The sequence below is a fragment of the Eulemur rufifrons genome, chromosome 1, assembly GCF_041146395.1.
Source record: "Eulemur rufifrons isolate Redbay chromosome 1, OSU_ERuf_1, whole genome shotgun sequence".
NCBI classification, from domain to species: Eukaryota; Metazoa; Chordata; class Mammalia; order Primates; family Lemuridae; genus Eulemur; species Eulemur rufifrons.
The window spans coordinates 29,299,316-29,315,124 of NC_090983.1; the positions used below are offsets into that span (position 1 = coordinate 29,299,316).

Below are 15,809 nucleotides of genomic sequence, written 5' to 3' on the forward strand. Positions count from 1 at the left end.
TTCAGAAACCTTCATGCACCCTGTTCTGCCACCTGCTGCTTTCCTCTGTCTGTGGCATTAACCATGTGTTTATAAGGAATTGGGCCCATTGAACTCGAACTTCCTAGAAGGCCATGCCTACAGGTCTGGAGTGAGCTATTGTCTTGACAACAGCTCTGTAGAGTTAACTCAGATCCCACCAGCTTTAGCTTCCTTGCAAACCATTGAAAGGAGCCGGTGTAAAAGCCCAAAGCACATGTCAACACCAATTCGGTACAACTGAGTACTGCCACGACCTCATCCAGTTTCCAAGCCAGCAAGCATGTGACCTTGTATTCTACCTGGCATATTAGTGTCCTGAGCTCCTCCACAGAACTTCCCTGGGACACATGCTGGGAAGTGCCATATAGTGTTTATATTCAAACCATCAGCAAATACACAAAAGCACACGTGGCCCCATGCATAATACTATCAAATAAAAAAATACATATTGGTACAATACAACTTTTGTAATCACTGGCTAAAACATAGCAGTGTGAGTTTTTTTAAAAGTCTTGATGTAATTGTACACTGGTTTTTTGTTTGTTTGTTTCAAAAAAAAACACAGCATAAAAATTTAACTCAAAAAGATCGTTTCAGCTATAAACGTCTCACACATAAACACAAGGGGTGTACAATATAGACCTCTCTTGCACTCGCCTCCTTCCCTTTCTTTGGACTGTGCTGCCCCCTAACTTAATTCCTTGACCCCACATCATAATGCTGTGTCCCCTTATTGATCCCGAGTGATGTTTTTAGTAAAAATGGATCTGACATGACAGAAACCTCTGCCTCTGTTTTCCTGCTCCTTTGCTTTATATTGTGGTACACTTAATTTGGGTTCTGCATCCAGCTTTATATAAAAGAGAGATGAACTTCCCCCAAAATATACAGACAAATAAAAATAGCCGGATAGCAAAAAAAAAAAAAAAGTTACAATTGCCTCAGCTTTTAGAAATTGGAATATAGTCTTTCTTCTTCATGATGGTGTCTCAATTGATGGGAATAAAATAAGGCTGAAATTGCTTTTCACATTCTGGCTCTGTTGGGGGCATTTTGACATAGACCCCTGTTGTAAGGAGGCTTCTTTTCTTTAGCTGCCAAACACAAAAAAGAAATAGTAATTATTATTATTGAAGAATACAGAAGCCATTTCTAACCATAATAGGACTCAACAAATATTAGGTCCCTACCCCATGGAAAATGAATGCTCACAACATACAGAATTTTAAACCCCAAGGGATTTTCTTGATTCAGCTATTAAAATTCACTTTAGATAAATAACTGTAATTTTGATGTAAAATGGCCATCATTTGCCTTGACTGGAAGGTAGGAGAAAGAGAATTTGAGAGAGCTCCACAAAGAACCCCCAGAATGCCCATGATCATTGACCAGATCTCGTCAGTGAGGGGACAAGCTTGATAAGGTAGCAAAATTTAGTTCTTCCATTTGAGAGTTGTGTTTCTCATCCCCGTTTCTCGTATGCTTTTTATTACTTTTTCTCTATCTGCATTAGTTCCCCGTATTTATCATCTTACTGAATTGAGATCAAGTCTACTGGTTAGCGTGGTAGTTTGCAGTAAATGAGGTAGAAAGAACTTAACAGCAACAGAACATCGCTGTCGGGTTGAGTAGAGGATCTTGGAATAGAGTGTCTGTGTGTGTACGAGACAGCAAGCAAGAGAGACAGAAAGAGGGAAAGAGAGAAAGAGAACAGGAAAGAGGAGGAGAAGGAAGGGAGAGAGGGAGGGGAGGGGGTGCCCAGGTGCACTCCTCTACCCTCGTATTTGCTTTCTGCCCTTTCAGCGGAAGCCCAGGTCACAGTCTTTCTTGCCAATTCTCCTATTGTAGGGGAAATTTTAGAGCTAAAGAGTATTTTATTTTTACAAGATTGAGAGTGAGTAAGAGGGCAACACTTAACTCAATGAATAGATAATGGTAGAATTTTAGATAATAGTAGAGAAGATGTAAAGTTTATGTAAAGTAGTCCATTGTCTAAGGGTATCTTAAAGGTACCTGAGAGGTCTCTTGTCTAAAGCCCTTTCTGTCACTTAAATCTGCCAGGCTTTTATTTACTGGGCTGGAGGGGAGCCAAGACGCCCCAGTCAAGCAGACTGGATGATGGGGACAGGTGTTCTCTGAGCAGCTACAGCTTGGACAAGGAAGGCACAAGGTAGCGTCAAGAGATGACTTCCAGGTGAAGTAGAAGGACCTTTAGGAGGAGACTAGAGTCCACCCAGGTGGTCCTCTCTAGCAACACTTTGTCCAACCTAATCTTGTGCTTCAGAGTTGTTCACTGCTGTACAATTGTCATAAAGATAAAGAGCGAAACAGCTGCCCCATGTTGTTCAAATTGTTACTCAAACTGAAACCGTGTTCAGAAGCACACAAACATTCAATATCAAACACCTTCATCTAAAATATTAGTCATTCTGAAACCTCAAAGGCCAATGCCTGGGTCCTAGTGTGTTCTTTACCACTGTCCTTCCTCCTCTCCATCTATTGCTTCATCTCAAGAAAACTAAACTCAGCACCATCGTTTGGTCAGTTGATGCCACTGAAGGTATCCCCATAAAACACGGTGCACTGGCAGCATCACACTCACCATTTTGCTCAAAGAAACAGCTGTGAGGAGAAAGCTGTAAAAAAACAACCCCGAACTAACCGCTGCAAGGATCCAGAGGAGGAAGTCGTAATCTGGGCAGGGTTCTGGGTCTGCAACAGAAAACACAGAGGACCCTCCCTGAGACAGTTTCAAACTTTAGGCCCTACTCCCCTCACTGGTGGAAACAGGAAGAAGTTAGAGCTTTCAGACCTTGGCGCCCACACCTAATGTGTATTGGTAGCTACAGGTAAGTGTAGCTACTTGGGAATACTTCCCCACAGCAAAGGCACAGGCCCAACTTCATGGTGGTAAGAGTAAGTGCCCCACCCTGCCAGGAGAAGAAACACCTGCCCTAACTCATTTTATTTTACAGTCAGAATGCTGTGTAGGTCTCCATCCGTAATAAGCAAGACTACCGTGTGGTAGAGAACACTTAGAGAGAATTTCCACAGTCCTACAAATGACCCACCCAAAGGAAGGAACAAAACTGTTTTTATGCAAAGAAGACAGCAATGCAAAAGGTGTCAAATTAGTGAAATGGCTTTGCTCACCAATGACATAAATCTGGGTTCCATTGCCCACACCCACGTAGTATGGTGGCGGGTACATGAGCTCCACCTTGCAGATGTAGAGTCCCATGTCCTTGGCCCTCAGCCCTTGGATAGTCAGGTTCACTTTGTTGCCACTGGAGGTGCCAGTGCAGGTAGAATCATCTAGGAAGGTCAACTCCTCCTCCAGCATGTATGTCGCAGCACAGACTTCAGTCTCCTGGCTGTTGGCCTGCCGCAGCACTGTCACCCGGACCTCAGTGGCTTTGCCTGAAGACTCATACTCACACATGAAGTTGGCGACACCCTGGTTGCTGGCCAGTACCACTTCAGGCTGGGCCACGTGCATTGCTAACACGGAAAAGCCAAAGGGAACTCAGTGAACTTATGCTCATCTGTAGCCAGGCCCCAGCAAGACCTCTGGCCAGGGCAGGTTTATGTTTGAGGAGCCCTCTCCGGTTCTACCCTCTAGCCGTTCTCTCCCCGCTTCAAGAAACCCATCACCCTCCCTTCCCCTTCCCCTCTCCACCCATCTCAGCCTCCCCTCCATCTTTTGGCTGCCTTCCAGCTACTGGCCATAAAGAAGTTTCCTTATTGGGAAATAGCTCCTTCAAGAGAGTTGGTTGTAGCAGGAAGAACACTGGTAAGGCAAACAGAAGACTTGGCTCTCTCATGAAATATGTAATTTTGGGCAAATCGTGCCTCCCCTAGGGCCTTCATTTTTCTCAAATATAGTAAGAGGGGATCAGAAGAGATGATACCGAAGTGCCTCCCACCTCTGGTATTCTAAGCTTGTAACAGAACTATGGAACTACAGCTCAGGAACTGTAATGAGTAGTAGGGAGAATTCTGGAGGCTGAGGACAGAATCTTGCCTTATCTCTCAAAGTATACCTCAAAAATCTCTGCCCGTGTATTTAACTGGCCCTGTACCTCCGTCACCCAGGAGTCACTGAGCCTTGGCGCATGAGGCCAGCCACCTGCTTCCCCGGCATTATTGTTGTGGAGTGGGAGATGCTTCGGAAGAAAGAAGCCACAGAGCTGAGGGCACCAGGTCGTTTCCTCTCTAGGTTGAGGCAACCCTGCTGTTAACTTCTGCGGGCTTCCCCTGCCACCGCTACTGCCTCTCTGCTGTTCCTCTCTCCTTCTCCTGAATGCTCTAGTGCTCCTTCATTCTTTCTCCCCTCTGGCTTTTACAGGATAAAGGAGGTCTGCTCTCCACACAAAGAGGTTGGTCCTCTACTAAATGGTGGCTTCATGTCAAATTATCTTCCTGTAACTAACCTGGCCTCCCTCTAGTCAATCTTACAAGTGAAACCCCAAACTTGTATTGAATGATGTCACTCATCCTCTCAAACCCTTTGACAATTTCCTAACACTGATTGCAAAAACAAATAAAATAAATAACATTCAATGTCCTCCCTGATCTAATTCCAATCTATCACTCCAGTCTGAGTTTCCAGGACACCCCATCCTGCTTATAAATCACCTGATACTGGAGACACTAGTCCCTTACTCCAAGCACCTGTACTGAGCAACATCTGTCCACAGAAGAGAGAACAATATGGCAGCAACCATTGTCTTGGCTGTCCCAGAAGTTCTGGCTGGCTAGACTCAGTCTCCTTCCCCAACCCTCCTCTCTCCCTATCAGAGATGTCCTCTGGGCATCCTTTGCACTGTGCTAACTCCATTAAGGTACTTAATTAAGTTCTGCCCTGTATTAAAATGTTTGTGAGCTAATTATACCTCCCCCTTCTTCTGCCTTTGGCTCATAAACTCCTAGAAGCAGTAGTTATATCTTGCCCAAATGAGCACTCAATGAATCTTTGTTCTATTGACTCTATGCCTAAGGAAGACTAAGGGTCCTGCCCTCGCCCAGGCGAGCTCGCACTTATCACCACAACATCTGGTCACACTTGATTTTCCAGCATCCATCATGGAAGGATCCTAGTTACAGGTTGAGATAAATTTCCTTCAGGAAATTTGAATGCTTCTATGGGTATTTAATCTTTTATATTCAAAACATGTAAAATAAGAAAATGTATATGAGTATTTCTTCTCCAGTACAAATTAAATCATCAAATATCTTTTGAGCTCCTACTTAGTGCAAACTACACGGTTTCTTAACCAAGGAGGTCTAGAGAGAGATAAGGTTGAGATTTGGTGGAAATGCTCATTATTCTAAGCCATGTAACAAACATGGTATCAACTTCTAAAGAGCTTTATTTCATCTTAAAAACAAAGATCTGCATCTGAAACCCACATGTAGGTCAGGCAACAATTAAGCATCTTATGCCAAACAGACTGATGGCTTCCTTCCTTCCTTCCTTTCTTTCTTCTTCTTCCTTTTTTTTTTTTTTTTTTTTTTTGCAATTTCAAACTATTTCATTTTTTAAATAATTGGCTAATTTATAGAATTGATTAAGAGGACATTAAAACCTTGAGTTGAGTAAAGAAATCATTCTTCCCATGATTTGCTTAAATTTTAAACAAGCTGGCAAATTAGTTTATAAAACTAATGAATTAGAAGACCTTAAAACCTTGAATTGTATAGGAAAGAAATTCTTCCCGTGCTTTGCTTAAGTCAATGTTTTTTTTAAAGGAAAATCTTGAGTTCACTCTGATACCCAAGCTTAAATGTATTCAGGATATCCTTCCATCTTAAATCGCTTAACTTTACAGTATTTTCTTCCAATTTTATAGAAGAGTCTGAAATTGCCCGTGTCTCCTAAACCAACACACGTGCTTCATTAAGCCCCTGCTAAATACCTGGCACTCTTCTGTGAGCTATATCTCTGCTTATTTGCTGCTGCCCAGGTGTCCTCTGCTTGCCTTGAAACACAGAGGCATCCAAACCAAGAGACCAGAATTTCACCTTTAACTTTTGGCTTTGCTATAAATCACTGCCTTTGACTGCTGTAAGAAATGAAACCCAGGTGGGAGAAATACGTCCTCCACCTTCATGCTCCCAGAGTCTCACTCACCTTTGGTGAAGCCAGGAATGAAAAGAAGAGAAAACAAGGCCATGCAGGACCAGGTCCTGGAAGCTAGATCCAGCCGAGCCTCGTGCCTCTGGAATCCAAGGCAAGCCATGGCCTTATGGGAACAGTGTTGAGGTCTTCAGGAAGCAGAGCGAAACCTTTCGGGATCCTGAAGCTTTGAAATATGTTTGAACCCACACAGAATCAAGGACTTTATATAGATAGCTTTGATCCGAGGTATGTACTACACATGTGCACACACAGAAGGCATCTGAATAGAAAGCCTTTTTGTTTTGGTTTTACGAGAAAGGAAGCCGTGGGTTTAGCTGTTACGTCGAAAAGACAACCTCAAACACTCAAAGTAAAACTGAACAAAACAAGCTAATCCGTGGATGGAAAATGTACTCAATTTGAAACTGAAGCTTCATATTCACTTTGAGGATCTGGATAACTAAGTGGAGACTTGGAGAATTTCCTGGAGTGCAGGGCTCCCCCTAAATCCCAATTTTATCCAACGGTCTGGGCATCTTTTGCCACCAATTCATTCAATTGACATCTCCCAAACTGCTAAGTTTCCAGCTCTCTGATCCTTTGAGTGAATGAATAGAAGAATTAGTCTCTGGGCATTGTTAATGAAAACTATGTTCTATCTGTGAAGCACCATCCTTCTAAGGGTCCCTTGGCATGTATTTCAAATAAGAGTTTATTTCTCCTAACTCCATTAACATTTGGTTGAGAGAAAATACCAAAATCACAAGAAATAAATGGAAAATGAGGCAGAAAAAAAAAGCTGCCTCTGGTTTTTCAGATCAGGAAAGAATTTGTATGTTCTTAAAAGCATTAACTAAACAAAGACAAAATAGAGTTGGAGAAGGTCCAGAAAAAGTCAACCAAAATGATCTAGGAGATGAAAAATTTCTGTAGTAAGACAGACTTCTTTTTCCTAATAAAAATTTTCAAGCAGAAAAATCCAAAAGCTGAGGTTAAATATGACCAGAGTTCTTAAACTTTTAAAAGCTGTAGATGGCACAAATCTTCATCCAATAAAAGAAATACTAAGCATTGAGGACGCTCTTTAAGTCTGAGGAGTTTTCATATATTTCATCCATTTCAATGATGAAAGAAACATTTATTGAGAACCTATAAATATGTCAGGAATTGTGTGCACTTAAGATTGAATGAACAAGACAAAAACATAGTTGATGCCTTAAGGGGCTTCTGGAAGACTCACATGCAAACAGGCAGTTGCAGTACCAGATATGGTGTTTGCCTCCTCCAGCCCTTCCATAGGTTCCCATTGTCCATGCACCTCAAAGAATACAGACCTAATGCTCTGGGCCTTTCTCCCATCATTCCCCCACAGGCCCCTTCCTCTGCTGGCATTTGTCCTGCTTGCCTCTTTCAGGTCTCATCACCTGTACCCATGCTGCTCCAATTGCCTTTTTGCTACCATTATTTTATTTCATCCTCCCTCTCATCTTCCAGGACTTAATTAAGCTGTCACCTCCTCCAGGAAGCTTATTCTGCCCTTCCTCTTTTCTACACTCCCCTTGCACCTTATAGAACCCTTCAAACCCCAGCTCAAATGCCAATAAGCAATGACAACCTAATGAGCACTTACTAATGGCCGGGTCCCAGACTGGGCACTGGAGATTTAAAAAAAAAGTGAAAAATATATGTCCCTGTCATCAAGAAGAAGCCATAGCAGTGGCAGGGACAGACAGCTAAACCCATGATCATGATACAGTGAGATATATGCTGGACTTGAAGTATTACACACACTGTAGAGGAGCGGAAACCATTGGTTTGGCCTGTGGATGTCAGAAAGGGCTTCTCAGATGGAGGAAAACCTGAGCTTATTATTGAGGACAAGGGCAAGGGATGGGTATTCAGTCAAAAATAACAGCATGGACCAAGGCTGGGAAGGTCATAAAGAGAGCTCATCATGGCCAGAGGACAATCAGCAGTAGGTGAAAGCCGATACTCTCAGCAGTGAGGGCCAATGAAGCATAAGGAGCAAACTAGCATGACTGAGTTCACATTTTATGGAAATTCCTCTTTTCATAGGAAGAAGAATAGGGAGGATGGGTTCAAGGAGGAATACGATAGAACCAGGAAAACCAAGAAGGAGACTATTGCAATACCCCAGGCACTAGGAGTTGGAAACTTTCTATAAGGGGCCAGATAGTAAATATACCATAAGTTGCAGTCTCTGTTGCCACTACTCAACTCTGCCATCTTAGGGTAAAAGCAGCCACAGACTATATGTAAACAAATAGGTGTGGCTGCAGTCCAATAAAACTTTATTTACAAAAACAGATTTGCTTTGTGGGCCATGGTTTGCCAACCTCTGCTCTAAACTAAGGTAATGACAGCTGTGAAGACAGGTACCTATGGGACTAGTCCACAGTCAGTAAGTGGAGGGAGAAGTTTAGGATGACACCAGATTCATGGTTTAAAAGGTACTGTGGTGCTGCAGGAATTGTTCAACTAGTTGTCAAGTTTGTCCCATCCAAGTCTCCTTGGGTAATTATTTTCCTCATTGTACAAAGAAGGAAATCAAGACATTGAGAGTCAAGGTGACTTATCCAATACCCCATAATAGGTGGCAGAGCCAGGATTTGAAGCCAGTGATATTCTTCATCACTACACTAAAACAAAGTCTTTGAAGTGAAAGAGAATGGGATTTGAATCCCAGCATAAAGACTTGCTACCTGTTGACCTGGGGCTGAAAGCTCAATGTCCTCAAACAATGGCATCTACTTCTCAAAGGTATTACAAGGATTAAATGAAGTAGTACATGTAACATGTGCAAAAGACCTATTATTATGGCTGGCCACTCAACAAATAGGAGTCTTTTTTTTGTTATAGGTCATGGAGAAGACAGAGGTGCAATTTATTGGAATAAATAACATAGGAAGAGCAGGTCAGGAAGTGAAAATGATGACTTCCATTTGGGCATGTTGAGTTCAAAGTATCTGTAGATGTCCCTGTGGGAAGAAAGACCCAAAAGCAGTTGCCAATAGGCATACGGGAGCACAGGGAGCGATGTGAGCTAAAGACAGTTTAGGCAACCAGAAAGCCACTGATGAACATTTCACAGGCCAAGGCACAAAATGAGCACTCTGTAGACATTTGCTAAATGACTAGAAAAATGAATGAAAACAGTTTATCATAGGAAGAGATGAGGGTTGTAATAGGAACTGTCAAAGAGATCTTAACAGGTTTCCTAAATATGCTTTTATAAAACTATTTCTGTCATAGCAAGAAAATTCAATGGTTGTGAAAACCACTGAGTGAAAGAATGTTGGTGAAAAAGATATATTCACATATATCACTCCACAGATTACCTGATAATTGCAAAGGGGAAAAGATAATTGATAAATCTAGCAGATATTATCTTAACCAAGTGATCCAACTGAAGATCACCCATAATGGAACATTCTGAGACCATGTACCTCCAGATGTGGTGCACTGAGAAGGACACGACATCGCTGTAGTATTATTGCCAAAATTATTTAAACTGAATCTAAGCATGAAGAAATCATCAGACAAATCCATATTCTGTAAAACAACTGGCCTGGAATATTCAAAAATGTTAATATCAGGAAAGATTTAAAAAGGAAAAGCCTGGAAAACCATTCTAGATTAAAGAACGATATGGAGATGTGACAATGAAATTCAATGTATGGTTCTTGATTGAAAAAAAATAAACTGTAAAGCACACTATGGAGACACTTGGGAAAATTTGAGTATAGACTATATGTGATAATAACATTGTCTTAATGTTAAATTTTCTCAGTGTGATCATTGCACTGGGGTTGTATAGAGAAATATTCTTGTTCTTAAGTGATGCTGAAGTATTCAGGATTTAAGTCTCAGTATGTTGGCAAGTAACTCTCAGATGGTTCAGCAAAAATAAGTGTGTGTGTATGTTTGTGTTAGTAGAGAAAGAGAAAAAGAATTAAACAGTGACAAAATTTTAACAACTGGTGAATCTAGCTGAAGAATATATGTGTGTGTTCATGGTACTAGTCTTAAAAAGTAAGTTTTGAATTTTTTCAAAATAAAAAGTTGGAAGTAAAAATTATAAGGCCAACTACTGTATTAATATGGTAGACACTAAGTGCAGATAAGCAAAATGAAATTTAGAGAGGAAACGTGACTTGTTCAAGGTTGTCTTCTGCTCCTTTCCTTAGATCCATGCTCTGAAGAATAACTGGATTTAAATCCTGGTCTTCTCATTCCCATCCAGTACTTATTTTTTTCCCATCATCTTATGTACAGTAAATGTGTTGTATCATACAGGTTTGTATTTATTATAGTCGGTCATGTGTAATTCTGATGCTCCCACTCCAAATGCTATTTCCACAACACTTGTACTCTCACCACACACACAGCACCTAACCAGGGCCTCCTTCATACCTAGTAGATAATGGAGAATTTCTGCATTTGCACTTAGATCTCAGGTCTTTTTATTTATCTTGCATCTAATTTCCAACTCTGGGGAAAGTGCTAGTAAGGAGGCAATCAGAGGACTGATAGGTACTAATGAGTCCAGCAGAGTGATTATAGAGTATGGCTGGAGTCAGAGAGATACGAGTTCAAATCCTGTCTCTGCTGCTTCCTAGATGTGTGGCTTGGATGACATTTTTGAACTTCTTTGATCCTCAGCCTCCTCATCTGTAAAATATGAGTGATTATAGTAACTATCTTACAGGGTTATTGTAATGATTCGATTAGCCTATGCCAACAAATTGTTGAGCACTGTGCCTATAATATAGTATGCGCTCAGTAAATGTTAGCTTATCTGTTAAGCACAGAGAAAGTCATGGATTTCAAACTTCAGCTGTTATGTAAACCCTTCTTTCATCATCATCTCTAGTGAATAGATTATACATTAGAATAAAATCAGGTACTAACTATTCTAATATTCATATTTATTGAATTTCTGCCCCTGTGTTTCCATCAGTATCTGGAACCAAATAGTTTATTATTTTTCACCTGAGTCCCAAAATTCACAACTCTACATAATACATAATCTAAAAATTATGTATTATGAGCTCTCAATTATTTGGTGGTCGAATATCCAAATGTCTGAGGTCACCACTTGGATATTTTCACTTCAGGTTAGGAAGGGGAAAGTCAATTTGATATTTACTTTTACCACTCCAATTTGGAAAAAAAAAATTGGTGGTAAAGAAAATGAAAATAACTGGCTAAAATTAGGACTTGGGGATTCACTGTGACTTCATTTACTCACTATCTTCCTCTATCCTAATAGCTTGAGTAAACCCCAGATTGGCTTTATAGTACTCTTAGTGGTTAGTGAATTTGAAAGATCTCTCAAGATTTGCATAATTCACAGTGGTGCCTACCTACGGTGAAGTGTCTTCAGAATTCCAGATGGGGTACAGTTTAGGTACGGTAACAGGTGGTTTTACTTAATTGTAGAAGTCCTCACTTTGTAAAGCTCATTTTGAGCTTAATTCAACTTTTCAGATTTTTGAAACTTTTCTTTTTATAGACCTGGTCCTACGATCCTTTCCCCAACTAGTACATCCAAAAGACCAATCTTGTTGAAAAATTTGCACCTGGCATCGACTGTGGTACAGCTGCAAAACATCCTTTGCTTGATGGTTTCAGATGTAATGGGAAGAATGAAAAGTCTAATATTTGCATAGCATGCAGTTTCAGGACATCCCATTACGTTGAGCCTATAATCATGCCTAATTAAGGTTATATACTCTGTGTTTTTGTGCTAATTAGCTCATCACTATACAGCTCCTTTCAAAATCGACTTCAAAGGAAAAAGAAAATCATCTACCAAAGTAAGTGATTGCTGAAGAAGAATCTATCAATCATCTCACTTTGAAAGAGAGTCAAGAAGAAAGGAAATGATATGCAAAGTGACTGGAAAGAAATTTAAGCTTCATTGCCATTAAAGGGTGAAAATATGGGCTGGGCAAGAACCCACGTAAATAAATGTGGTGGATGAATTTTCAGTGCCTAGGAAACTATAATCCACACCATTAGGTCAGGTAACAATGGATGCTTTTGAGCTGGGGACTTTCTGTCAATCCTTTAGTGGGGAACTAGAGTAGGTTCCTGCTGGCTTTATAGTCTACATTGTCCCTAGCTGGGAATAGAGTTGTCAAGGAAGCAGAGTTTTATTTGCTGGTCTGGATGACAAAATGAAATGCTAAAGTTGCTTCAGTTGAAGGTTAATCCTTGCCTGTCAGAGATTTACTCATATAGAAATTAAAACAAATATTTTTGAATGATATAATATTCAGTCCTCTGTGATCACTAAGCAATTTTTACAGGGAATGCGTGTTCTAATTGCCCAAGCTCCTCACTTTATGGGATTAAATCCTTTTGAACATCTTAACTCCACTTACAGAGGATGGTCTGTTCTTATATTTCTGGTTTTAGCCATTATCATCTCTGATTATCTCTCAATTTCCTTAGCTTCTCATACCTAAAATTAAAATTAAAGCTGGATTGTGTTTTTTCCTTAACCTGTCGGCCGTGTTACCACACAGCCAGCCATGAATAAATTTAGGTAAGTGACTTTATCAAAAGCCAAAAATAGATGTTTTCCAAATAGGTGACTCTCTTATTTTACAGATTGGGAAACTGATGCTAAGAAGGTAATTGGCTTGCCCAGAATCACACATTTAGATCTTATTCCTTCATCATTAAGGAGAAATGGACAGAAAGGGAAGGGTAAATAGTCCCATATTTGATCTGGGATGCATCACAGCTCACCCCACCTGAACAGACCACTCAGAGTGTCCCTCATTCCTATTTAGAATAAGTTGTGACTACCCAGTACCATTTCCATTTTACAAAAGGGGAAACTTCACAAGTCACTAATGTTTTCTTGCCTTAGTGCAAGGAGAAGGAAACTTTGGAGTGTGACTAAAAATTGTCTTTAACGCTGAATAAACCACCCACACACCTACCCCCCCCCCCCAAATTGCTAGCTATCTATAAGGAGCGACATTGGAAGTGCAAACCTTTGCTGGAACCCGTTTCTCGCATAATATTTGTGACTGGTATAATCTTAGCCTCAAGCATTTATTTCAGCTTCTTGGTTATGGAGACAATCACTGTTTTCATATTTTGAGCTGTGTTATTTCAGGCCCTGCTGTGACTGCCACATTTCAGAGATTTCAGGCCCTCACCCCCTTCACACTTCCAGTTCATAGGAAACTGTTATGCTCACACCTTGAGCATAGGAAAGGAGCATCTTTACTGCTTTGCAGTATGATAGCAGTTGTGATGGTGGGAAAAGGTGTGTTAGATGACAAGAAATACAGCCTGTTTGCACAGCCTGTGCCAGGCATTGAATCCTGGAGCTAGAAGAAATGCTAGTGAGTTTTGCTCTCTTATTTTACAGATGAAGAAACAAAGGGTCAGGGGGGTGAAAGGATCTACCCAAATCTCACACGCACACACACACACACACACACACACTCCCACAGCCTGTTGGTGGCAGAACCAAAATGAGGACCTAAGGGCCCTTGACTCAAGTTTAAATCTCTTCTTGATATGACATCACCATCATTCACCATCTTCCCAAGAACCTATTGAACTAACATGACGTGTGGCTCTAGTTTTCTGCCAGTTTGCAACTTGAAACCCAGCCCCACCAAACTTCCTGTGGGTCTTGGGTACCCACAAACACAATTCAGCAAATCAGGTTTTATTTAAGTAAAAAAAAAAAAAAAAATATATATATATATATATATATATATGGTCTCACAGCAGCACTTATCACAGTAACCCAAAGTGGAAACATCCCAAGCACCCACCACCTGATGCATAAACAAAATGTAGTCTGCCCATACAATGGACTATTATTCAGCAATAAAAAGGGATGAAGATGCATGCTACAACATAGATAAACCTTGAAAACATTATGCTGAGCAAAGAAGCCAGACACAAAAGGACACATGCTTTATGATTCTTTTTATAAGAAATATTCAGAATAAGCAAATCTATAGAGCAGATTATTGATTTCCAGGGGCTAGGGGGAGGGGAGAATGGGGAATGACTGCTTGATGAGTATGGGATTTCTTTTGGGGGTAATGAAAATGTTCTGGAACTAGACAGTGGTGATGGTTGCATGACTTTGTGAAGATAATAAACACCAGTGAATAGTACACTTTAAAATGGTTACAATGGTAAATTTTATGTTATGTGTACTTTACCACACACACAAAAAATACATGGTCACGCTGACAGGCTCAGTAGGCATTTACTATCTTAAAAAGCATACCATTGGTCTTACAGGATGTATTGGCCATGTATGTTTTGCTTTCTGTGAATGTAATCTGGCCCAAATCTGTAACCAACTTCCACTTATCTCTGACTATAAAAAGAATAAACTCATAGACATATCCTCAAGAGGCTGAGACAAGGAAAATAAATGCTGGTCATTTCTTATTATCCACAATTCTGACCACACATCCCACTGAACCGTCACCAGCCAGAATCTGAGATATGGCTCATCAGCTCTGCCTTCTCCTGGGCACAATTTTCTAACTGGTTATTCAGTTGTGGAGTAACTAAATAAGATGGAGGGAGGCTATGTTAGGAAACTTTGGCTCAATGAACTGTATTATTCAAGTGTGCTCTAGGAGAATATAATTTAGAAGCAGCTGGTTACATTTAGCAACTTTCCTTAGCAGGCCTCATTTCATGGATTATGTTCTAAGAGGAAAATCTCTGGCCCAGCACTTTGTTCGTGAGTACGAATCTAAATAATTGCACTAACATGACCACATCAAGCCCTGATGAACACAATAAAGGTAATGCACTGTAACTAAAACCTAAGGTATTTAGTTTTTGTCTGGCACATGCATAGAGCTTAGTTTCTGTATTCACCTAATAGGATCATGTTACTACAATGACATTGTCTGTTTAGGAATCCATTGTTTATATTTTTATTATTTCTCAACATCATTTAAATTCAATCTGATTCCGTAAAGTTCTTGCCACATACGAAGTTTGAACTTTGCAGTTCAGGATGTTTCTATTCCATTGGTTAAGAAATGCTGACAGGTAGAAAATACCAGAAACATTTGTTTCCTGTTCTCTTAAAACATAAGCAGGTCAAGAAGCTTCAGTCAACTGCATAGCTTGCATTTCACCCTTTGAATAAGATAGACAATTGTGAGCATAAGAATAAATAAGTTCATTGGGAATTTTTAAATCATGATATTAAAAAGAGCAATTTAAAGAAGTTATGATATTGAAAAATTAAATGTTTGATACTGGAATTTATTATCCTGATTTATAGGATAAATTCAGTAACCAAGTCTATGATAATATTGTTGAGTAAATGCAATTTTTTTCCTTGTCATTTGGAACCATTATTTTCATTTGAGAAAATAAATCACTTCCAAATGCTCTGACTCTCTCTCCAGATATCCAGTCTTCTTTTAATTAGCATCATAAAACGTCTACATAAGTGAATGTCGTTTTTATAATTTGAATATACTCATTGACTTCAACATCTTTTGTAGCAAAGAAAAACTGGAAAAATAAAACACTCAAGATTTTTATTTTAAGAGAATAGGAGTGAAGAAAATGAGACGAATACAGAAATGAGAAATAAATGAAACAAAGAAACAAAGACAAAATAGAA

At 40.0% G+C, this 15,809-nt stretch overlaps 1 protein-coding gene across 2 annotated transcripts; it reads right to left on the reverse strand.

Moving 5' to 3' along the window:
• Nucleotides 1-1,010: 1,010 nt before the first annotated feature.
• Nucleotides 1,011-6,263, reverse strand: CTLA4 (cytotoxic T-lymphocyte associated protein 4). Of its 2 annotated transcripts, XM_069468074.1 has the most exons (4): nucleotides 6,155-6,263; nucleotides 3,175-3,522; nucleotides 2,624-2,733; nucleotides 1,011-1,115 (listed from the first exon to the last, which is right to left on the reverse strand). In XM_069468074.1, the coding sequence occupies exons 1-4, from the start codon at nucleotides 6,261-6,263 to the stop codon at nucleotides 1,011-1,013; spliced, it is 672 nt and encodes a 223-aa protein (XP_069324175.1). The 2 variants fall into 2 exon arrangements, with proteins under 2 accessions (XP_069324175.1, XP_069324184.1); XM_069468083.1 differs by lacking the exon at nucleotides 2,624-2,733 and having other exon boundaries at nucleotides 1,048-1,115.
• Nucleotides 6,264-15,809: the final 9,546 nt, after the last annotated feature.